Consider the following 25562-nt stretch of genomic DNA (forward strand, 5'->3'; position numbering starts at 1 on the left):
CATATTCACTTACATGTTTTTAATGGGTTCATCAACCCATAGTGAAAGACCAGTATGAAGAATGTTCATAGGTTTGCAAACAGCTCCAAACAGGCTTTATGAAGAGTAAAAGCAGTCATCAAACAAACCCTGAGGGCTCAGGGAAACTGACTTCAAGGTTTATGTAAACAAAGCAAAGCTGTTTTTTGGAAAGCTATAGATGGGCTGGTCTGAAATCTCACCTCTGCATCCCACCTTAGCCCCAGCTCAGAGGCTGTCTTGATCCACCCAGATGCTGGGTTCCCTAAACTGGCACTCCAGCTGCAAGGGATTGTCATGGGCCACTTGTAAGACAGCCTTGTGAAGATACAAACTTCTTCACATGTTCTCACTGATTTTGTTACTTGTTTATAGAGCTGCAGGCCTCACATGTATTTGTGTGGCAGAATGTGCCAGTATGTGCATCCTCTACCCCCACCCTACCCCCAACAAAGAAGAGCAGGGAGACTGTGGCGGAAGGATTCATGCTTGTTACTAAAATCACCCTGGGCACACCCCAGCCTATCCATCGGATCCTCGCCACCTGATTTCTTTCCCCCTATTTGACATGGGTAGTTCTAGCAGAGAACACACGGGTGTGTGCTCTTGCTCACTCGCTCATACTCTCTCTCTCTCTCATGTGATAGGCATTCTAGTTCCTAAGGGAGGAGATAACCAGGAATTTTGTCATATTCTTGAGATGCTGTCACAAAATGTGTGAAAGAGGAATGAGGATGACTTTAATTACCTTTGGATGAAAGAGCTACAGCCCCAAGGTGGCCCTGCTGGTGCACTGAGGGCCCAGTAGGTGAGGCACCTGCAGTTATACCCCAGTGTAACTGGAGCTGCAGCCCAGGAAGGCTATAGCCCTTCCTCAGGCTCTGTCCACTCCCAGGAGATCCAGGCACTCCAGACATTAGGTGGACAAGTTATGTGGTGTTTTTATTCTCTAACAAGGACTTATTTCCTAAGTTCCAGATCAAATACAGTAAGTACTGCCTGATTACAGAACACAACGGACTCTCACATATTAATGCCCCAGTTATTGAATTGCCTTTTCATAAGAGTACTCTGGAGCACAATCAGGAGCAGGCAGTGCCTCATCCTTTTAACAGATATGTTTCCTAGCCCTATTAAAAGGGGTCTTCATCTATCCTGTCAAAGGAAGTCTGCTGGGGTTTTTTAGTTTAATTACACTATCCAATTAAAACTCCTTGCTGCATTTGGATGCGCCTCTCCTTGGGCCTGAGTGGATATGACATTTACAAGGCTCGCCTTTCAAGCAGACAATAGTGTGATTGATGAGGTGCACATTCAATGAAGGAGGCGAGTGCCTGTGGAAGTGCTGCTTAGTGCATTTTGATTTATTTCTCATCTCCTTCCAAAACAAGGGAGTGCCGGGGAGATGGGTTTAGGCAACCGAGGGGACCACCGCAATTTTTCCAAGTGTGTGGGAGGGAAAGACTTAGAGTGCACCACAGGATAAAGATGGAGAAAAACCGTAAGCAGACAGCCAGCTTGCGTCATCTGATGTTGAACTGCCTTCTTAGGTTCTCTGACCCAGTTTGGTTTCCAGTAACCTCAAGCTGCAATCTGCTGTTAAACACGCAAATCACTGTGCTTTCAGGGAACAGTTTGCCGGAGTTGGATAGCATTGGCCAGGCCTCTGAGAACTCAGCCAAGCCAACGTGTGTCCCATTGACTGACGTGGTTATCATGAGCTGACCTCTGACTTGTGCACTAGGCATGCCTATTTATTTACACTTCCTGCATCCTCCAGAAATCCAGCAGCTTCTGTCCAGTCGTCACCAGTGCTTGATGACTTTCTCTAATCCTGCCTAGGCACAGTGAGCGTTGAAAAGTGCCTCTGGAATTTGGAATCAGCCAAGAGCAAGTGTGGCTCTTCAAAAAGGGGTATGGGGGCACAGTGGAGAACTTCTCACAGTTGTAGGACAAGGGAAACCCAACGTCTTACTCTTAAACTGTTTATTTCTACTTACCCTCAGCGTATGATAGATGGTACCAACGTGCTTGTCTGTAGTTCCTAGAAAAAAAGGTGTTTTGGTACAGTGGGCCCTGGAAGGGTCAACACTCTGAATGTAGGAGTCAGAGGATTCTACTGTGGCCCTGGACAGTTGATAAGAAGAGCACATCTCCCGTGTTTGTCATCAGGCACTAGAGTTGCTCGTAGGGGATGTTATGGGTATGTTTACAGAATGTGTAAGAATGTCTACAAGGAAAATTGGTTGGTGCTGAGATACTCAGTGAGTTTTCTTACATTCTCTGTAAATTTTCTTCATTTTTCCCTCGGATGTATTAATAAACAAGAAAGAAAATTTGCTTGTGTTGATTGGAATATTGATGTTTGTTAGAGTAGAAAACATTTTGAGGGTACCACCTTTTGTTTTCCTCCTGGGAGAAGCCTCCTTTTTGCTATTAAGTTTTCACTTAATTGTTGACTTGGGCTTTATGGACCCATCGTAACAAAACAATTGCTTAGGTAAAATGAACAATTTGTGTATATTTGCGTTTTCCTAGATTTTGATTACCATTTTCTCAAGTTCATTCTTTCTTGATTTTAATATCAGAAGAGATCCTAATTGAGAAGAGGGTAAGGGGCAAGGGCTGTTCCCTACTGAAAAATTCTGTGTGAAAGATTTCTCAGCTGGATAAATGATGGGGATAATCTGTTTTCCCTTGCCTCCTGCCAAGCTCCAAATTGTGTTTTCATAATAAATAAATGGAGAGCTTAGATTTTAAGTTATTCTCTTAGACATGGAAAAAGTAAGCCATAGTTTCATGAAAATCAAAATGTGTATTGCTTACAAGACTCCATATGCAACTTCCAACACATGGTAACTGCTACCAGATTAGCCTTTCTATCATAAGTGATTAGAAAACTGAACAAAATATTTTAAAAAATGCTTTTGGACATTAGAAAATATGCAGTTCAGGACTGTGATCCCTGAGAGAAAGGTAACAAAAGAGGTGAGACTGATGATCACCTCAGCTTTTCTCCAGAGTTTTGCAGGAAGAGAGACCCCAAGGAAAGTATGACAGTCTCACTGAGCTGGAAGACAGAGATAAGAGGTGGAGGAGGCTAAATCAACTGAAATTTGCAGTGTAGAGTATGGAAGGAAGAAAGAGCTCTAGAAAGAGCCCCTTGAATCTTTCACTGTGTACTAAACTATGCATGTCTGCAGTGGGACCTTGCAAGGCTGAGCACGCAACTACTGGGGAACTATAAACTAGAGTTCTGGCTAACCAGAGTGCAGCATCCAGGACATTTAATGGTGATTCCAGGAAGGCCGTATCTTAGGAATAGGACTAAATTAGCCACAGACTAAAGAGTGCTCTAATCCTTGCCAAAACCTTAAAAGGAATCTTGAAAGGATCAAACGGATCCACAAATCAATTAGCTTCTACCAGAACAAAGCCCAGTACTCTAAAGGACAGCACAATGCAGACACCTACAGTGTAATATTGATAGTGTCCAACATTCACTTAAAAATTACTAGACATGCAAAGAAGCAGAAAACTGTGTCTCATAACCAAGGAAACAATCAATAAAAATAGAACCAGAAGAGTCAGAGGTGATAGAATTCACAGAGAAGTGCCTTAAAATCGCTATTATAAATATGTTCAGGGGGCCGGGCACGGTGGCTCAAGCCTGTAATCCCAGCACTTTGGGAGGCCGAGACAGGTGGATCACGAGGTCAGGAGATCGAGACCATCCTGGTCTACACGGTGAAACCCCGTGTCTACTAAAAATACAAAAAACTAGCCGGGCGAGATGGCGGGCGCCTGTAGTCCCAGCTACTCGGGAGGCTGAGGCAGGAGAATGGCGTAAACCTGGGAGGCGGAGCTTGTAGTGAGCCAAGATTGCGCCACTGCACTCCAGCCTGGGCGACAGAGCGAGACTCCGTCTCAAAAAATAAAAAAATAAATAAATAAATATGTTCAGGGACTTAAAGAAGAACTCAAAAAGAAGAAAAATTAAAACTGAAAAAGAACCAAATGAAAATTCTAGAGCTGAGAAATACAATACCTGAATCAAAAAATTCATTAAATGGGCCAGGCACAGTGGCTCATGCCTATAATCCCAGCACTTTGGGAGGCTGAGGTGGGTAGATCCCCTGAGGTTAGGTGTTTGAGACCAGCCTGGCCAACATGGTGAAACCCTGTCTCTACTAAAAATGCAAAAATTAGCCAGGCCTGGTGGCACATGCCTGTAATCCCAGCTACTCATGAGGCTGAGGCAGGAGAATCGTTTGAACCCAGGAGGCAGAGATTGCAGTGAGCCAAGATCACACCACTGTACTCCAGCCTGGACAGCAGAGTGAGACTGTGTCTCAAAAAGAAAAAAAATTCACTGAATGGGAGCAGATTAGGATGATGATGAAAAAAGATCAGTGCATTACTTATCTATTGCCACAAAACAAATTTCCCCAAAACATAGGGGCTTAAAATAGCAATAACATTTACTGTCTTACAGTTTGGTGGGTCAGGTATCCCACAGCTTAACTGAGTCCTCTGGCTTGGGGTCTCTCAAAAGGCTGCAATCAAGATGTCAGCTGGGACTGCAGTCATCTCAGGATTTCATTCGGACAAGGTCTTCCAAGCTCACTGAGTGGTTGCTGGCAGAGTTTACTTCCTTGGGAACACCCTCAGTTCTCCAAAGAGAAGCTTACATGATGGAGCTGGCTTCATCAAAGTAATCAAGAGTGAGAGAGTGCTAGCAAGGAATACGTTACAGTTTTCTATAATTTATTCTCAGAAGTGACATCCCAACACTTCTGCTATATTATTCATTAGAAGCAAGTCACTAGGTCCAGTCCACAAACAAGACAAGGGCATTACACAAGGGCATGAAAAGCAGAAGGTAGGATCATTGGGAGCCATTTCAGAATCTGCCACAGTGAACTCTGTGACAGAACAATAGAAACAACTATTCAGGGCACAGAGAAAAAATGGATGAAGAGATGAGAGCCTTTGGAGTCATAGCAAGTGTTCTAACATATATGCAATTGTAGTCCCGGTGATGGAGGGGAAAAAATCCAGATTTGATGAAAAATATCAAACCAGCAATCTTGGAAGCCCAGTGAAAGCTAAGCATGATAAATTTAAAGAAAACTACACCAAGGCACATTATAATCAAACTGCTAAGAACCAGTGATAAAGACAAAAATCTTAAAAGCAGCAGAAGAAAGAAGACATATTACATAGAGAAACCAAGATAAGAATGGTTGCTGACTTCTCATTAGAAATAATGCAATCCAGAAGACAATGGAATGACACCTCTAAAGTGCTAAAAGAAAAAAGTCTGTCAACTTAGAATCCTATGTTCAGTGAAAATATCCTTCAGAAAGGAAAGTGAAATAATGGCATTTCAGGCAATCAAAATTTGAAGTAATTTGTTGCCACTAAACCTTACACTGTGAGAAGTGATGGTCTAGAGGGGAAAAATACCAGAAGGAAACCCAAATTTGCACAGAGAACTAAGTACACTCAAAGTATCAGTTACCAATGATATGGGATGAACCAAGAAAAAGAAAAGGAGCGAGAGAGACCTTTTCCAGCAGGAACTGGCAAACTGTGGCCCACTGGCCAAATCCAGCCCACCACCTGTTTTTGTATTGCCTATCAGGCAAGAATAGATTTTACAAATAAACATTTGCATTGATGTGATGATAGAGAACACTAATTTTGGATCCCATTTAGGTGAAATGTTATTCCCTCAACCAAAGGAAAAAAAAAAAAAAAACTACTTATTAGTAGATCTGTATTACCCAAAAATGTATTTGATGATTAAATTTTGAATTTTGTCAATACAAAACGTGGAATTTTTTTTCTCTCTTCTTATGTATCTACAAAATACCCTCAATTTTATCTCTTGGTCCATAAAACCTAAAGTGTTTACTATCTGGCCCTTTATAGGAAAAGTTTGCTTGTCTTGAGAGTGAAGGTGAAAAGGGAAGCAAGGGGAACCTCCCCCATCAGACAGTGTTCCAAGTCCTTTGTACGCATTACTTAATTCTTGCAACTCTGTGAGGTTGTATCTACACTTGTTACATCATTCTAAGATTGTTGGACTTCCTCTTAGGATTATGTAATCCTAACAACAACTTGTGAGACAGATAATATTCCCATTTTATCAGTGAGTTAACCGGGGCTCAAAGAAGCTACATCACTTGTCCAAGTTATCTGTAAATGGAACAGAGGTCCCCAGTCTTCCCTCTGCCCCTGACACAAAGCCAAGGCACTTAAACGTCTGTGTTTTCTTATTTTTTTTTATTTTTGTTTTTTGAGGTTTTTTGTTGTTGTTGTTATTGTTGTTAATAGAGATGGGGGTCTAACTATGTTGACCAGGCTGGCCTTGAACTCCTAGCCTCAAGCAATTCTCTCATCTTGGCCTCCCAAAGTGCTGGGATTACAAGCATGAGCCACTGTACCCAGCCAACATCTGTGCTTTCTTGAAGGAAGAATAACCCTAGCCCTGACTCAGAGTGTATAAAGTCTTATTTTTTAAACAAATTTCATCTTTGCTAGGTTATCTGGTTTCTCTTCCTAAAGGATATAAAATGCAGAATATTAAAAGAGGGGAAAGAGAATGACAGAACTTAAATAATAAAGACAGTGGGAAGTGAAAGCTAACAAGAGTTGACCAAAAATAAAACTAAACAAAAACTATTAAAGAGCATTCAAAAATCTCAGTAAACATTGTAGTATGGAGCAATTTTGTACAGTGGCTCATGCCTGTAATCCCAATTTTGTGGCACAACACAGAGCCTTTTGCAACCCTGGGAGAATCATGATGTTCAGTACTTAGAAGAAAGTGATAAAACAGTATTTTTTTTCCTTATACTCTAATGCAGAAGGAAGGTGTGTAATACGGAATTTGAATGCTTAAAATGGAAAAAGGCTTTTTGCACAAAGGTTACCCTAGCTCTCCACTGCAATGATTCTAGATCGATGAGGTTTCATTTGTAGTAATTTAGCCTCCCATAGAGTACTTGCAAACTCAAGCTTGTCATAGACTTTAAGTCCTTCCAAGGAGGAAATTTCCAGATGTAGAACTTGTTTCTTATCTACTTCTCTAAGAGCCGAAGAGTAAACCTCAACCAATAATTGGTTATTGAAATGCCATGTGGTATTTTACTAGAACAGCTTACACATGAATTGAAGTGTCAAAAGGCCCTCATAAGCCATTGTTCTTTATTTATTTCCTGAAGTACACGGAAGCATTTCTGCTGCATTCAGAAGTAGGGTACTTGTCTCAAGGAATAGCATTTGTTTAATTATTCGAATTGCAGGCTGAACCAGCCGTTTGTTTCATGGAACATTATTATAACCTGAAAGAACAACTGACAAACTATGGTTATTCAAATGAATATTGGGCAGACCTTTTCTTGAAAATGAAGGAAGTGAGTCTGTCACTTCAAGGAGAACAAGTGATAGTATTTATTGCCAATGATGAAGTTCAAACTTTCAGGTGAAAATTAGAGTTTTGGAAAATTTCCATCACTGAGCTTGGCTTCTCATTGCTTAGAGACTTCCGATATCAGTGGTGATATTAATGAATGTGATTTTTTTTTCAATATTGTAAAATGAAATATGTCAACATTTGGAAGATCTGCATAACTCAGTGAGTCAATATTTTCCAGACTACTGCATGATGTTGCAAAATCAGGCAAGGGGAAAGATTCAAAATGTAAGACAGACCAATAGATTTTAATGTAACAGAATACAAAAAAGTTTATTAATGAGGTTTATATTCCACATTGCAACTAATCTTTAAGAAAATACCATTTATCAAGTTCAAAGAGGAATATTATCAATAGTATATTGATATATAGAAATATTATCAATAGTATCAAAGAGGAATATTTACAAAGAAGAACATTAAAACATGCCTCACTTTTCCAAAAACATATCTGCGTGAGGCTGGCCTTTCTTCATTTACTTTAACCAAAACTATGTCACAGCAGATCAAATACAGAATCAGATTGGATAATCCAGCTGTTTTCTGTTCAACCAAATGTTAAAGAGATTTCAAAAACATAAAATAGGCTGGTACGGTGGCTCATGCCTGTAATCCCAACACTTTGAGAGGCCGAGGCAGATGGATCATCTGAGGTCAGGAGGATAAGACCAGCCTGGCCAACATGGTGAAACTGCATCTCTACTAAAAATACAAAAATTAGCCAGGCCTGGTGGTGCACCGCTGTAGCCCAGCTACTCAGAAGGCTGAGGCAGGAGAATCGCTTGAACCCAGGAGGTGGAGGTTGCAGTGAGTCAGGATCATGCCACTGCACTCTGGGCAACAAAGTGAGACTCTGTCTCAGGAAAAATAAAAAAAATAATAATAGGCCGGGCGCGGTGGCTCAAGCCTGTAATCCCAGCACTTTGGGAGGCCGAGACGGGCGGATCACGAGGTCAGGAGATCGAGACCATCCTGGCTAACCCGGTGAAACCCCGTCTCTACTAAAAAATACAAAAAACTAGCCGGGCGAGGTGGCAGGCGCCTGTAGTCCCAGCTACTCGGGAGGCTGAGGCAGGAGAATGGCGTAAACCCGGGAGGTAGAGCTTGCAGTGAGCTGAGATCCGGCCACTGCACTCCAGCCTGGGCGACAGAGCGAGACTCCATCTCAAAAAAATAATAATAATAATAATAATAATAATCTCACTCTTATTTAACTTTGGGGAAATGTAAGAGTTTTTCCATTTTAAAATATGTTAATTTGTAATGAGTTTATTATTTTAATGAATTAATATATACTTTTTAATTTCTCGGTTTTAATTTCATTTATTTTCTTTTTTTTGTTTTTTTGTTTGTTTTTGAGACAGAGCCTCGCTCTGTTACTCAGGCTGGAGTACAGTGGCCAGTGACATGATTTTGCCTTAACTGCAACCTCCACTTCCCAGGTTCAAAATTCTCATGCCTCAGCCTCCCAGCCCAGCCTCAGGCACACACCACTATACCCAGCTAGTTTTTGTGTTTTTAGTAGAGACATGGTTTCTCCATGTTGGCCAGGCTGGTCTCAAACTCTTGGCCTCCCAAAGTGCTGGGATTACAGGCGTGAGCCACTGCACCTGGCCGAATTTCTAACACAATAAATGTTGATAGGTATAATCCACATAAGCTTTTTGGACTCCTCAGTAGTGTTTAAGAGTATAAAGGGCTCTGAGACCAAAAAGTTGAGAGCTGCTGATCTAGGGTCTTGAAAATCATCTTATGAAGCTTGAACTTAATTCTGAGGATGATAGGAAAAGAAGCACTGCAGAGTTTTAAGTAGGGGGATCCAGATGGTATATTTTAAAAGGATGAGTCCTGGCCAGGCGCGGTGGCTCACGCCTGTAATCCCAGCAATTTGGGAGGAGGCCGAGGCGTGCAGATCACTTGAGACCAGGAGTTTGAGACTAGCCTGGCCAACATGGCAAAAGCCCATCTCTACTAAAATTTCAAAAATTAGCTGGGTGTAGTGCCGCACACCTGTAATCCCAGCTACTTGGGAGGCTGAGGTGGGAGGATCATTCAAACTCAGGAGGAGGAGATTGCAGTGAGCCCAGATCGCAACCACTGCACTCCAGCCTGGACAACAGAGCAAGACTCTGTCTCAACAGAAAAATGGGCTGGGTGCGGCGGCTCATGCCTGTAATCCCAGCACTTAAGGAGGCCAAGGCAGGTGGATCACCCGAGGTCAGGAGTCCGAGACCAGCCTGACCAACATGGCGAAACCCCGTCTCTACTAAAAATACAAAAATTAGCCTGGCATGGTGGCAGGCGCCTGTAATTCCAGCTACTCAGGAGGCTGAGGCAGGAGAATGGCTTGAACTTGGGAGGTGGAGGTTGCAGTGAGCCGAGATCGTGCCACTGCACACTAGCCTGGGTGACAGCGAGACTCCGTCTCAAAAAAAACAACTGTGAGTAGATGTTTGAATCTGCAGAAGACATGATCAAAAGAAGGAAAACCAGAGAAAAAGCAATGGATGATCAGGACCTGGGTGAGGGCTGTGGTGCCAGCATAGAGAGGGACGGAAGATAAACAGGTGAAAACTAGGAGACCAAATGCCTGGTACTTGGTGCATGGTGAAGCCTCCAGTTGTGCCACCACAACTGCCAATTTAAGGGGAGATGCTAATGTCGGTTCTGGACATGCTGCACTGCGGGACATGTGGAGGTGGCAGCTGTACCCACTGGTCGGCTCTGAAACTCTAGAGAAAGTATAGGCCACATAGCTGCTTCAGCATCACCAACACGTGACTAGTAACTAAAACCCAAGGGCAAACCCGACACAGGAAAAACGCAGAATTAGAGAAGGTGCAGATCAAGGATAGAACTCAGGAAGACCGTTGCTTAGGTACAGGTGGAGGTCCAGAAGATCACAAAGGAAATGTGAGAAACAGATGACTGGAGACATGGACGGAAGAATCAGGTGACCGTGCCTCCAGGGAAGCCAGGACTTTAAGAAGTGTCAAAAACAGCTGAGAAATCTCTACTGGATCTCTCGACATTGAGGGCTTAGTGACCTTAGCAAGGGTGTTTTGAATACATGAGAGGAAGGAGGAAAATCACATTGCCATGGGAGTTTTTATAATTAGAGATTTAATTATGTCTATAGGAAGGAGCGAGAGAGAGAGAGTGAGTTTGAGAATCCAGGCAGAAATGTAAGTAGGTCAGGCACAGCCCCTGCTCTAGAGGTCAAAGAGGTCATTATTATAGTTGCCCAGACCGCTGCCCCCGCAGGGGGGCTTGGAAAGGAGCACCCACTTTTGCTGGTTGAATTACCTTGAGCTGAAGCTCCCTGCAGGCAGCTCAGAACTGTTGCTTACAGTGGAGACCCAACCAGGAGGGAGTTTTCAGCCCAGACAACCCCAGTCCAGCATTTCCTACTAGGACCTACAGAAAGATACGGCTTTGCCTAAAACAATGTGTGTGTTCCTATCAGTTTCCCCCAAGAAATCCAATGAGATTGTTCCCCTCCCAGGCCAGAGGGCCCAGAAGATATCAGACCTTGGAAACTCAGTTTTCAAAAATTGTCCTTGCCTAAAGTAAAGGAATTAAGAAAGAATCCAAAGCCTCAAAGCTGTTCTTTGTAGCCTTATTTATAGTACTGGCAATTTTATAAGTAACCCGGAAGCCCAACAGAGATAGCAGCATGACCTGTAGCTCACATCTACTGGTTGGAATAAAATGCAGCCATTGAAAAGGGTGGTTATAGAAATTGTTGCAAGAGGGAAAGGGGTATGGTAAAATGTTAACTTAAAAAAAACTAAGCTGAACTTCTAGTATACAATCTGATTACAACTGTGAAAAACAACAGGCGAAAATGGTTAGGAAAGAGACCATGAATGTCATTGTGCTGGTGTTGGGATTTTGGGATGGGGTGTGGAGGTTTTCCTCTGTCTTCTAAATGTCTAATATTTTTAATAAGGAAAAGAAGCAGGTTTATTTTTATTTTTTTGGCAAGTGGTGACACCTGGGGGTTTAGACAAAGGTGGGCTGCAGGCTCATTCTGGCAGCTCCAGCTCTGACTCATCATGGCCAGCCACAGTCAGTACTGGCAGGTTGTGTTAGAAGAGACCCTCCCTTGAGACTTTTCCTAAGGCAAATGGAAAGTAAAAAATTGATAGCCAGGCATGGTGACGGGTACCTGTAATCCCAGCTACTCAGGAGGCTGAGGCAGAAGAATCGCTTGAACCCAGGAGGCGGAGGTTGCAGTGAGCCGAGATCTCGCCACTGCACTCCAGCCTGGGCGACAGAGTGAGACTCCATCTCAGAAAAAAAAAAAAAAAAAGTAAAAATTGAAAATCAAAAAAAGACTCTCCTTTCAGTTGATTTGCAGTGGAAGCACCTCTTTTAGCAGAGTTGTGAGTGCTGTTCCTGTATGTTTAAGCCATCCCATCTCATGACCACAGCAACCTCTCCAACATGGCCACACCCCTGAATTGGCCAGAAGAACCTGTTTTTTCAGCACAGCCTCCTGTTTTAGTTGGAATCCGTAATACAGAAGATGAACTACAGTGCAAAAGCTTGAAGTCTCCACTTCTGACATTTGTGCCACTAATTAGTTTCTGCTTGGTATTAAATTCCATCTTCTCTTACTTTGAAAAAGCTTACATAAGTGTAAATACAGTTCTACATATCCAGATTTTCATTTCAGTACTCAGGAGTGGAGGTACAGTTTCAGTATCTGCCCTGAGCATGTGACCAGTGCTTAGATGCCACATTTATACCCTCTTATATTGCATTTTATTTATATAGCACTGTAAAAGCAAATCTGCTCAAAGGAGGCTCAATTAAAAATGAAATCGGCCGGGCGCGGTGGCTCAAGCCTGTAATCCCAGCACTTTGGGAGGCCGAGACGGGCAGATCACGAGGTCAGGAGATCGAGACCATCCTGGCTAACACGGTGAAACCCCGTCTGTACTAAAAAATACAAAAAAACTAGCTGGGCGAGGTGGCGGGCGCCTGTAGTCCCAGCTACTTGGGAGGCTGAGGCAGGAGAATGGCGTAAGCCCAGGAGGCGGAGCTTGCAGTGAGCTGAGATCCAGCCACTGCACTCCCCCGTGGGCGACAGACCCAACCCCCGTCTCAAAAAATAAAAAAAAAAAAAAATGAAATCTTCAAAGTAATGGGCATTTTATCATCAAATATCAGTTCCATCATAGTTAAATGAATTACCACCTCCATCCATTGAGTCCCTGCAGGTATGTATGTGACATAGAAGAGACCACTGACAGATGCTGTCCCCTCCCTTACAGCCAGGCAAACCTTGGAAGGAACAGTGCCTTGCCAAGGTCCCACAGCTGAAACGTGGCAGAGCTAGGGTTTCATCCTAAGTCTAACGTCAGGAATTATGCTTTTTTCCCCTGTATCTCAGGCTTTTGTTAAACCTTAATTTAAACAGAATTTAACAATTAATGCAAAATAATTTGAGCTAATTTGAATATTAAACTTTGCATTTTTTTCAAGTCATACTAATATATAACTTTTTCTCATCTGATTTTTTATTTTTTTATTTTTTTATTTTTTTGAGATAGAGTCTCACTCTGTCGCCCAGGCTGGAGTGCTGTGGTGCAATCTCGGCTCACCAAGCTCTGCCTCCCAGGTTAAAGCAATTCTCCTGCCTTAGCCTCCTGAGTAGCTGGGATTCTGGGTGCTTGCCTCCATGCCCAGCTAATTTTTGTATTTTTAGTAGAGACCGAGTTTCACAATGTTGGCAAAGCTGCTCTCGAACTCTTGACCTCAGGTGATCCATCCACGTCGGCCTCCCAGAGTGCTGGGATTACAGGCTTGAGCCACTGCACCCAGCATCTCAGCTATTTTTTACAAAGCTTGCTCCTATGACTTAACCCTGTTCCTGTGAAAACTGCTGATGGTCTTAAAATTTTCTTTTTTTTTTTTTTTTCTGAGAAGGAGTCTCGCTCTGTCGCCCAAGCTGGAGTGCAGTGGCCGGATCTCAGCTCACTGCAAGCTCTACCTCCCGGGTTTACGCCATTCTCCTGCCTCAGCCTCCCGAGTAGCTGGGACTACAGGCGCCCGCCACCTCACCTGGCTAGTTTTTTGCATTTTTATTTTTTAGTAGAGACGGGGTTTCACCGTGTTAGCCAGGATGGTCTCGATCTCCTGACCTCGTGATCTGCCCGTCTCAGCCTCCCAAAGTGCTGGGATTACAGGCTTGAGCCACCGCACCCGGCTGGTCTTAGAATTTTCAAGGGTAACTTGCCCAACTCTGATTCCCTCTAATGCCCCAGGACAGATGCCTGATGAGGTCATTGGCCCCCTGTTCCTCTTCTACCTGAGATGAGCCGTGAGGTGTGTGAGGCCGACCGTATCTGATAACAGGTGTTCTTCTCCTGTTCAGTCAGTGTTGAAGTGTGGGCAGTTCCTTCTTCCCAGACACCTATGGTGGAAATTTACCATGTGGCATAAATTACTCATGTTTACTGACAGATTCGTTTCCAGCAAGAGGTCAGTGAATTTGTTACACTTTAATATATAGGTCTTGGTCCGGGTGAAGTCATGGAAGTGTGAATTCTGATTATTAGTGATTATTCTGTTGTGAAAGAGTCTCCCCATCCTGCCAACATTGCCTTCTCTGTAGTTCTCGCCTCCATTCCTTTTCAGTATCCTTTCTGCACCTGTCTAGCTCAAAACTGCACTCACTCCTACCCGGCTGACTATGGGAACTGCTTACCTCGCCTCCAGGCTCCAGGGAACCAGGTAGAACACCCTAAAACACAGTTTGCCCATTTCTTTCACTTGCCCTGCTTAAACCCCACTAGTGGCCCCCATCAGCTGGTGGGCACTCTCAGCCCTTTGTGACTGCCCCCTCCCTCCCACCTGCCTGCCACGCATGACCCTGGTCTGCCCAGAGCTCCCGTGGAGACCCTGTATGTTTACCCATGCCATATCCCTGCCCTGTGGTATCTTCCTCTTTTTCATCCTTCTCTACCCTCACCTTTACCCAGCTGACTCCCTGCCGTCCTCCAAAACTGCCGAGGTGTCAGCTCCTCCCAAGAAACTGTCGCTAGTGACTCTTCTCCACCCCTGGCCAGGTGCTTCTGCCTTGGTGTCTCCACGGCAGCTCCCTGTGTTTACCTTCTTCACGCTCATCATATTTGACTCTCAGTGTTCATTTCTCAGTCCTTTGCCCTAGCCCGTGCTCCTGGCAGAGCCCAGACTGAGGAAAACTGCCCTTCTGGCCGCCCAGCGAAACAGGGCTGCTAGTGAGGAGAACTCAGGGCAGAAACGCCCGCGGAGTGAGTCCATCCCATGTCCTGTGCCCCATCATGGCTGCTGATCTTAACCTGCACTCGCCCCTCAGGGTTCCACTCATCACTCGTTGCAGAGAGCAAGAGGGGGCTGTCTGCTGTGGCTGTCCACCATGCCTCAGCCCAGTGATTAACTTTGCAGCTCTGTCATTGTTCAAGTCCAAACACAAGTGCTCCACAGAACGTTCTCTGCCCTCTGTTCCCCTCTCCCCATGGCGTGAGTGCTGTCACTGGAAAGGACAAACAGACCAGAGGCTTGAGGGAGAGTGGGGGGGTGTTGGGACTCTTCCTCCTCCCCACCTGCTTCACTCTTCCTCAGATGGGTGCTGGCATGAGCCCTAGGGATGGCCAGGGGACACACAGCCTCCACATGCAACCAGATACATTCAAAATTCAGAGGATGGGGGATTTGGGGTCACTTGGTTCAAATATGCAGCCTTTCAGGAGACTTGGCTTGGGTTTTTTTTTGTTTTTTTCACGTGACTGTGCAGATGAACAACAGGCCTCCCCTCTGTCAGCCCACAATTGACATGCTTCATAGGCACCATAGTCCCAAGGGGACAGTGTCAAAGCTTCCTTTCTGAGGCTCCTAGGCCATGCAGACTGCATACTACATGTGCTATGTATAGATTGGACTCTGCTTAAAGTGCAGGAAACCTTTTTAACAGTGTCTCAGTTGCTCAGGCAAAACATGCTGTAGTGCTTTGAGGTTTGGTTCAGTTTTGTCAGTGACAAGCAGGAGCAGGTGGTGTGGATAGTCCATAAGCTGTCTTATCAAAGTGGTCAGTGAACCCCGAAGCTTCGGGTCTGCAGGTCTCCCTAAGACCTTCTGGTTCTTTGTAGCCCCAGGCCCTGGTGTCTGTCTGTTGTGGCCAGGTGTCAGCAGGAAGGCCTCCTGGAGGGGGTGTCTCTTTGTCCTTCACAGCCCTGTGTCCTTTGTAGATGGCTCTGCTTGGTCACAGCATGGCCAACAAAGGTGCCTGCATTGTTCCTCCACACAGGAATGTCAGCAACAAGATTCTGATGTGGGGTACATCCTGTGAATGGGAGTATATACAGACGCACACACAGATGCCTCCGTGTAAGGTCCACCTCCTTATTAGCAACACAGAATTTATATCTTAACAGAGTGATTAGCTTCCAGTCAGGAATGCTAACATTTTAGTACCATGATTTAGAATCAGGCTAAATTTGTCAAATGTCTGAAAGTGAGGTTTTTCAGAAATTATTAGGTAATTTTTTCAATTTAGGATTTATAGTCACAATTAGTACATCATAATGATGTTTCCAGGATAAAATACCAGTGGCTCAACTTTTCTGGCCACAAATGTACAACATATATCAGTTTATTTTTGGAGATCTGAAAAATTAGCTACTGTAAATAAAGTCCCCAAGAAGATTTCTCCGGGAAAGAGGTGAACTTACAGTAATATGGGTGATATATTATTAATTAATAACTATGACCAGCCACTGCTTCAATTAAAAGGACAGCGGATGAGAAGGACTAATAGAAAGGATATGCTGAATTTTAATCTTACAGGCACTAAGGTCTGTCGAAAGACTAGGGAAGGTCGTTTCTGGGCATTTTGCAGGAGGCCTCCATTAGAGATGTCGCCTGCTGTTCCTTGGTCTGGGAAGGTTTACTGAGTGCTGACTACGTGTCTCTCTTGGGCACTGTTCCTTTGCTTGCCAGTAATGGAAACCAACTTCAGTAGTTTAAGGAGAAAGAAGAATTTCTTGGAAGGCTACAGGGGTCTCCTAGAACCCAAGGATAACCCAAGTGCCGATAGGCCGGTGCAGTCTCCATGGGCCTGAGACTGGAAGTCCCAAAGCCCCTCATCTTATTCTGAGTCCTTGTGCCAGTTTAGACAGCCCAGCATCTGTGTCTCCATTTAGAAGAGGGAATCCAGTTGACCTGTCTAGACATAAAAGGACAGGCCCAGATAATGTAGCCATGGCTGCAGTTACGATAAGACAAGCAGGTTCCTTTGGAGAGCCACGGCAGCATGTGGTAGGCCCACACAAGAAGTGCACCCAGAAGTGTAGTTATGAAGACTCACCCAAGAAGGCGCCAGCTGAGCTGAGCCACCAAGGATCAGCAGGTCTTCTCCCTCCAGGTCAGTGAGAGAGGACACCCCAGGCTTGGGGAAGAACCTGTGGGGAGACTGGTGTCGCAGGAGGGAGGGAGTGTGCAGCGCCCTGGCAGCCTGTTTCCTGTCGGGGCAGCAGAGTGAGATGAGGCTAGACCAGGAAGCAGTCCCAGAAATGACAGTGTCATCCTGAAAGTGGTAGGACAGGGCCTGGAGAATGGGGACCTAGATCAGATTTATATTCAGAAGCTCTGCCCCCTGGAGTCAGTCGCTTTGTGAAGTGCCAGCTTTCCATGGCCCCCGCCCGGCCCCCATCCTCCCAGAGTTGAGATGACTTGAGGCCTTTGGGAGCAGCTTCCAAGCAAGGTCTAAGACTGGGATTCCCCTCTCCGGGCAGGAGTCCCCTCCCAGCAGGAGCCCAGGCTGTGGGAGCAGCCTCATAATAGTATGGCTGTTGACCCTTCTCCTTCCTATTGCTCATTTATCTGACTTTAAGCACAGTTAGTTTATTTTTAGAGTAATAATGTGGAGTTAATTAGCCTTCTCCCTTAAAAACGCCACCTTTTCCGTGCAATTATCATATAGCAGCAGTTCCATAAAGCCTTCCTAACGTGGCATTCCCCTGAATGCATTCCAGAGTGGAATGGGACCTAACTGGCTGTTGAGTCTTTTTAAAATTTTTTCATTGTCCATTTTATACCCAGCCTGTAATGAGAAAATGAACCACTCCTGAAAAGACTAGGTGCTGCTCAGCCTCCACTTGCTCTCGCTCGAATTGGAATGATAGGGGAGAACATATGGAGACCCCCACCGTAGTGAACTCACCAGAACCCCTCAACACAGTTTTCTCTCTCTGCAGGTCACGCAATATTTAAACTCACATATCTAAGCAATCACGACTATAAACACCTCTACTTTGAATCGGACGCTGCTACCGTCAATGAAATTGTGCTCAAGGTAAGTGTTCCTTCTTGGACCAGAGACGGGGTGGGTGGGTCCAGCTTCTGTTCTGACTGTTTCAGGCATGGCCGCAGCCCCACCCCCCCACTCCGCAGCTCTATACAAGGCTCCTGGGCCCAGTTTGGCAGAGGAGGAGCGTCACGGCTTGCCAGCCACCTAGGGCTGAGTGCCTGTGCTGCCAGGGGCCACACCAGCCCCAGATCAGCTGCTCTGCACCTGCTTCAGTCAAAGCAGGACCCTTTTCAGTTTCCTCCCAACCCCAATAACCCTGGCTCTTCCTGTATTCGTTTATTCCTTTTGTTTGTTTGTTTGTTTGTTTGTTTGTTTGTTTGTTTGAGACGGAGTCTCGCTCTGTCACCCAGGCTGGAGTGCAGTGGCCGGATCTCAGCTCACTGCAAGCTCCGCCTCCCGGGTTCACACCATTCTCCTGCCTCAGCCTCCCAAGTAGTTGGGACTACAGGCGCTGCCACCTCGCCCGGCTAGTTTTTTGTATTTTTAGTAGAGACGGGGTTTCACCGTGTTAGCCAGGATGGTCTCGATCTCCTGACCTCATGATCCGCCCGTCTCGGCCTCCCAAAGTGCTGGTATTACAGGCTTGAGCCACCGCGCCCGGCCTCGTTTATTCCTTTTATGTACTGTTTATTTTCCTGCAACTGTTGTCAGGAGCTCCTTGAAGCTCCTAGAGCAGACTCTGAGGAAATTATTATTGTTTTGAAGATAGCTTAATTATGCTCAAGGTGATTTTAGCAACCTGTTCTAAACATACCTAACTTTCTGCTAGACTTGTATGTCACCATACCTTAACAGTATACTCACTGAGCACCTTCCGTGTGCCAGGCCAGGGCCTGGGATGCCACAGTGACAGATTCTGTCCCTGCCCCTGGAGAGCTTTTCCTATACCAGAGGAAACAGGCATAAAACAGAAAATTACAAAGAGATTGTTCGTCTCAAAGGTGTGGGTGTGTCCCAGTAAACTGACTTGGGGTGGAGGTGTGGAGGCAGGGAGAGCTGAACCCTGAAGGATGACTGAAAAGGCACAAATGTTGACCAGGTAAGGAGAGAGGAAGCACCACAGACAGGCAGCCTGGGAATGGGCTGAGGCAAGGCAGGCACAGGGGACTAGGGGGGCTGGTGGGGCTAGGCCATGCAGGGCCTTGCAGAGTGGAGTGTGGCTGAGAGGAGCTCTGCTTGGCATGGGAAGCTCCAGGGGTCTTGTGGGTTTGGGAGGTCTGGGATAGGACCCAAGATGGTACGTTTCCAAGAAGCGCCAGGTGCTGCTTTGGCCGCTGGTCTGGGCACCACACTCTGAGTAGCCCTGAACTAGGGGTCTCAGCCTCTCCCAAGCAGAGAATCCTTTCTTCAAGCCAAATCTTCCATAGGTTGATCAGATAGGAAAAGCAGCTGCTGTGGCAGAGCAGGGGTGAGGACCAAAGAGGGCTCCCCAACCCCTAGTTGTGTGATCCTGGCTAGTCACACCACCTTTCTGGGCCTCAGTGTCCCCACCTGTAAAGTGGGGATCATGGTACCTATGCTGCCCACCCCACCAGGGCTTCTAGAGTACAAGTCAGTGAGACGTGGTAAACCTATGTAAGTGATCATTCAGTCTCTTCTTCAGAGTTGAAGTCATCAAATAATAGCAAAAATAGCAAAGATATGCTGAGGGACTGCACAGTGCAGGACCTGGGCCAGAGGTTCTGCGTGTCCCATCAGAGTGCATCTTCACAGCTCTGTGAGGCCATGAGATAAAGTTGTTCCCATTTCCCAGATGAAAAGTGAGGCTCAGGAATAAAGTAGCAAAGCCAGGATCATGACTCTGGTAAGCTGGCAGAACCAGAACTTGCCCCCAGATTTGACAGATGTCAGACTTGTGTTTTAATTCCCCAGATGTGCATGACCTAAGAGATGAGTGGGAGATTTCAACGAAATAGAACTGCGGTCCAGGAATATATTGAGACACATTCCCCATGGCTGCAAAAGATTTTCAAAAGGAGTAGATGGCAATTTAAAAGAGCAGCTGGAAGGACAGTTTGGAGCAGGGACAGAGTAGCATGATTAGCTGGATGACAGGTAGAGGGTTCATCGACCACCCTGATCAGAGGCCCCCTTGGACCAAGGAGTGGCGACACAAGGCCTGCATGGGAGTGCTTGCAGCCAGCGAGCTTCGAGTTACCCACTGGAGCATCACAGACAGCACAGGCACCTTGTGCAGAGTATTCAGGGACCTGGCAGAGAAATATTCCATTACCCCGATAAGGGCTGGACTTTTTTTTTTTTATAGCCAGCATTAAAATATTCAAGACTTGAGAAGGATTCTAGTAAAATTATAATCCTGTGTTTGACATCAAAATAATTTTCACAACAGCAGATTGATGACAGAAACACAGGTTTATGACTTCAGTATGGGACTGTGGAAGATCAAGTGCGCAGAAATCATTTTACACGTCCAAACACTCCCTCGAAGCAGATGCCTCTCTGCAGAATCCCTGAGGCCTGTCACCTTCCCTAAAGTGTCTGTTTCCATATCAGAATATTTGTAGAAATACTGCATCATGCACAAGACTCCAGAAGAGGTATAGCATACCCAGGCCTGATTTACTTAGAGCTAATGATCATGATCCTGATGGAAGATGAGATAGTACTTCTCCCACCTCTGATTTTTTTTTTTTTTTTTGAGAAAAAAGCTTACTCTGTTGCCCAGGCTGGAGTGTGGTCATATGATCTCTGCACATTGCAACCTCCACCTCCTGGGTTCAAGTGATTCTCCTGCCTCAGCCTCCTGAGTAGCTGGGATTATAGGCGCCCACCACCACGCCTGGCTAATTTTTTTCTATTTTTAGTAGAGACGGGATTTCACCATGTTGGCCAGGCTGGTCTCGAACTCCTGGCCTCAAGTGATCCCTTGAGGATCCACCTCAGTCTCCCAAAGTGCTGAGATTACAGGCATCAGCATCAGATAGGAGAAGCCGCCACGCCCGACCCCATCTCTGATTTTTATAGCAATTGGAATACTTAGTTTTATCCACCATTCCTGCAGGGTCATGAGTGTGTCTTTGTGAGCTTTGCATCAGTACCAAGCAACAGAAGCCAGCCGTGTGTCCTGGAACTTGGCAGAAATGTTGTTGCCATCAGAAGCTCTTCAGGGGTCAGTTTAGACTCTAGTAATGCATGCTGCTGTTCTAGAATTCAGGAATTTTACATAAAATGAGAGCTTAGATGGAAATTGAGGGGAGGAAATAAGAGCCACAATCTGATGTCAAATAAACGATCATGAACAAGCAAGCCTCCATCGAGCTTTTTGCGCTTGTAGAAATATGAACGTCTCCCATTTATTGAACACCAGCTACATGCAGTACATCTTATGTCCATTATCTTGTTTAATCTTCCTGACCGCCCTCCAGAATGTAGACATTGTCCCCATTTTATAGACGAGGAGATGGAGGCCAGGTTCACAGAGCACACAAGGGTGGAGCCTCTTCTTGAACCTGGCCCGGAGAAGCTCCAGAGCCACCCTCTTCCCACCAAGATGTCACTGAGCTAAGCCGTGGGTGGCCCCTAATTCCACAGGCTTTGACATGAATCTCAGAGGAATTGTCGGGCTCTTCAAATCAGGTTCTTCTCATGATCGAGTGATGGAGGCTGTGGCTTTATTGACCATGAAAACTCCCTATATTTTTATGCCTTAAGCTGTAAACTGCATTGAAAGTGAAACACTCTATAGTGCATAAAATTGTGCAAGTTTTAAGCCACAGCATATTAACCAGCTAATGGCAGACCAAAGGGCGTTTTTATCTTTTGATTATTACATTAATCTTCCATTAAAATTATCTATGTGATTATCACAAAGCACTGAAGATAATAAATTTGGGAAATAGTTGGCTTGTTAAGGATCATTTTAAAATGCTTTTGTCAAGTTATATGTGCCAAAAATATACTGAAAACACTAGGTTGGCTAAGTGTGCAAACAATATAATCCAAGATTGCTTTTATTAAGAATGATAAAACCTCTTATTTCCATACATTGTATTGTCCCAAATCATCAACCTGGCCCTGCGGTCCTCATGATTTATTGCTCTCAGCTGGTAGCTTGGCGAGGCAGCGGGCAGAGCGCGTCAGGCCTTCTGTACTCACGCACCAGCCTTTAACGCCTGCTGCTCCAACCAGCAGAGCAGAAAGTTGGGAGGGACAGTGTTGAAGTCTCGGCCATCTGAGGCCTTGCCATGTCGCGCTGCCTGCCCCGGGAGTGCTCTGGTTCCTTCTCGGAGTCAGCAGAAGCTCCTCTCCCTCTGGCACAGGACACATGGCCCTCAGAGTAGAATCAGCAGAGGCAGTGGCCGGCCTCTCTTGTCAGAAATGTTCAGCCTTCTAGTCATAACTTTTAGATACTTGCAGGTGAAGAGAGATAGCGTCTGTTCACCAAAAGCCCCAGCCAGAGGAGCACAGGAGGTGAGGGGCTGCGGAGCGGGAAGGGGTGTTTGCCAGGCGCCTGACACCTTCTAGCTTTGTGACCTTGACTAAATGACATTATTGTCATTGGCCTTGACTTCCTCACCTGTGCATAGGGATGACAGTGGCATCTGTCTCAAGGTTATTGTGAAGCTTCCATGAGCAATGAAAGGCACTCCGAGCAGTGCCAGTTGCCACCACTGATTTCACACTGCTGCTGCCACCCCTGCCCAGGCACAGGCTGTCCTCTGCACTGGGGCATGTACATCCCACTGTAGCACCCCCCCCTGGCTCCCACCACCCCCCCCCCACCTCATTTCACTAAGCCAGCCAAGCTCTCGCAGTTCCAGGGACACTCCCCTGCAGTGTGCCCCTGCTGTGCCTTGATGCATGCTGCGTCTCTCCTCCCTATTGTGCACTCAGAAACTCCTGTGTGTCCCTCAGAAGCCAGCTCACTCATTTCCTCTGGAAGCCTTCCCTCCTCCACACCTCCCTGATACTCAGCCCCGTTCCTTGGTGCTCCTCCGCCTGCTGCAGTGCTGGTTCTGCTGCTGGACACTCACCCACCAGGCAGCAGGCTCCCCAGGGCCAGGACCGAGTCTCAGGGCTGTAGTGCTGGGGAAGTGCCTGGCGGTGCAGCTGCTACACAGAGTGGGAGATGCACATGTGGCTCCGGGCAGACTCCTAGGGCTTCGCGGAAGCAGCAGCGTGCAAAAGGCCTGAGAGCAGCCCTGCCCTTCATACAGGGCTCTCACAGGCCCTCTCACAGCTCTCACCCTGACTGCCGGGTGGCCTAGGACACTTTGGCCTCCCTCCCTGAGCCTCTTTCCTTTTTGTCAAGTGAGCCCTGCCCGGCCGGGCGCTCATGAGCCCAGAAGGAAGCACTGTAGTGGGAAGCTTTGCGCCTGGCTGGTGGAAGGCGGGATGGAGGGCTTGTCTTGGTTTGCTTTTCATCCCTATGTTCTCGGCCTTCACACAGGGAAAGGCAGGCTCAGAGACGTTATGCGCATGTCCAGGTCACATAGCAGGTGAGAGGCAGAGCCAGGCGGCTCAGGGCACAGCCCTCCGGGAGTGGCTCACGCCAGGAGGGAGCACGGATTCCGGAACCCGAAGAGCTTGCCGCTCACTGACTGGGAAGCCTCGACGGGCCACTTGGCTTCTCCAAGCCTCTTTTTTCCCATCGTAGAGCGGCGGCTCTGGGCCCAGCCACTGCCAGGTTGCTGTGATGACTGGACTCCTTCCACACGACAGCACCTGGCCCTGAGGCACCTGGCCCAGGTCAGGGCCTTCCCTGCCACCCCCTCCTATGCCCTGGGTGAGTAGAGAGCGGCTGGCGAGGTGACCGGGCTGTGTGCTCTTGCTTCTAGGTTAACTACATCCTGGAATCGCGAGCAAGCACTGCCCGGGCTGACTACTTTGCTCAAAAACAAAGAAAACTGAACAGACGTACAAGCTTCAGCTTCCAGAAGGAGAAGAAATCCGGGCAGCAGTGACACTGGCCTCCAGCCTCAATCTGTTCCGTAGCTCAGAGCCTGCCTGCCAGGGCCAAGTGCCCTAGAGCCCACCCGGTGTTCTGAAGTCCTCGGGGGGAGGCCAGCTCCTGGCTCACTGGCACAGGGCAGGTGGGCTCTCGGAGAAGGTGTTGGGGGCCCCCTAGGAGGGAGTGCTGGGGACATTGCCGTGGGGCAGAAATCTGCTTGGCAGGGGCTTTGATGAGTGATGCCTGGGGGCCAGACCACCCCCTAGAGGAGCCACGTGCCACCCAGCCACCTTCACTGCCTGCCACCCTGCCCGAGGATGTACAGAGCTGTGCCCACACATTTCCTTGCAACTTGATCAAATTTCTTAAAGCAAACAAAGAACAAAAATGTACATTTCTGGTTTTCCTTTTAATAAACAGGTGTACTCTTTATCATGGTATGGTGGACCATTCTTTGGGGCGGAGGATTGATTATGTTATTCTCTAAAATCTGTTCCCATATTGAACAGGCAGATTGGAAAAGCTATGGTTCGATTTCTCAGAAGAAATGTTTAGGTCTTAGTCAATAGTTTTAACTATGCCATTTGTTTAAATGAGTGCATTTGCTTCGAGGGTAGTGTCTTACTAAAAGTTAGGAACAGAGACCTGGTGGTGTGTCCAAGGCCGTGTCACTGTCCCCTTCAGCACACCCCAGCTTCTGACCTCAGAGCCCGGGAGCTGTGTGGACAGTGCGGGGTGCCCGGAGGAGGGCAATGGCTGGTCCGGAGGCGCGCTGCGCTCCCGGCCGGACGTGTCTTTCCGTTTCTTAAGTAGCAAGTGTAGGTTTCAGCTGGCAGTTCCACCTGCATGTGGATTTTCCCAGGATTGGAATATTCTCTGCTTCGCTGCCTTGGAAGGGGCTGCATTCCCCTTTCCTCTTCTCCTTACAGTGCCTGCCTCCTTGTTCAAGCAGGCGGAAAGCTGCTGTTTCTCACGTTTCAGGGAGGGGGTGAGCAGAGGGAGACCTGTGTCCGTGCCGTCCGGCTCCCTGGGTGGGAACAGGCAAGGGATCGGACGCCCCTGACACCACGCCTCTGGCCACACCAGATGCCTCTGCAGTCCTCGACAGCCTCTTCAGTGCCCCTCCTGTGGTGATGTCCTTTCTTACTGTCCCCAGCCAGGGCCGGGGACCGGTGTTTCACTGAGGACCTGCATTAGAAACATTTTTTAAATTGTTGTACAGGAAGAGATGTGTCTGAAACAGCATCTCAAAGCTGAGTGTATTTCTTTGCACAAGGGGTCATGTTGATGAATTCTTCTTTCATTCTGATCTTTGTCCAGCCGACAGGAGCATCCTTTTCTAATGTCTTCCATTCCTACCCCCTACCCAGAATTAAAAGAAAGATTTGTAGCTTGCTATCTGTATTTGAATTTTTAGCAATTTTATATTTAGATATCTTTGAAAAATGTAAATGACTAATTTGGTCATTAAATCTTGTGACATATTCAATATTAAAATGATATTAAAATAAAAGTCGTATAAATACCCACTTTTGCATGTTGCATTGAATTCATGAAGTCTGGAGTACGTGCTGCCGAAAACCTGACTCTGCCTGGAGCCTGCTGGGTGGCGGCATTTGCTGGCAGTAGACGAGGATGCAACATCTCTGAAATGCACAGAGGCCTCTTCGGTGCTAAGCACGACAGGCTGGCCCTCTTCACTCAGGGGTGACACCAAAATCATCACCTCTTTCAGCCACAAAATCAATACCCTTCTCTTACTGTGAAATGCGACACTCTCAGTTTACATAAAT

The 25562-nt window shown here is 46.5% G+C and overlaps 1 protein-coding gene across 1 annotated transcript in view; it reads left to right on the plus strand.

Annotated features, from left to right (window-relative positions):
* Positions 1-25295, plus strand: part of MAPKAP1 (MAPK associated protein 1) — a 278059-nt gene extending 252764 nt beyond the window's left edge. Inside the window, 2 exon segments of the mRNA XM_023217139.2 lie at positions 17746-17843; positions 23657-25295. Of these exon segments, the coding sequence (XP_023072907.1) occupies positions 17746-17843; positions 23657-23782 (224 nt within the window). The 3' untranslated portion in view covers positions 23783-25295.
* Positions 25296-25562: the final 267 nt, after the last annotated feature.

The sequence above is a fragment of the Piliocolobus tephrosceles genome, chromosome 14 (genome assembly GCF_002776525.5).
Source record: "Piliocolobus tephrosceles isolate RC106 chromosome 14, ASM277652v3, whole genome shotgun sequence".
Taxonomy (NCBI): domain Eukaryota; kingdom Metazoa; phylum Chordata; class Mammalia; order Primates; family Cercopithecidae; genus Piliocolobus; species Piliocolobus tephrosceles.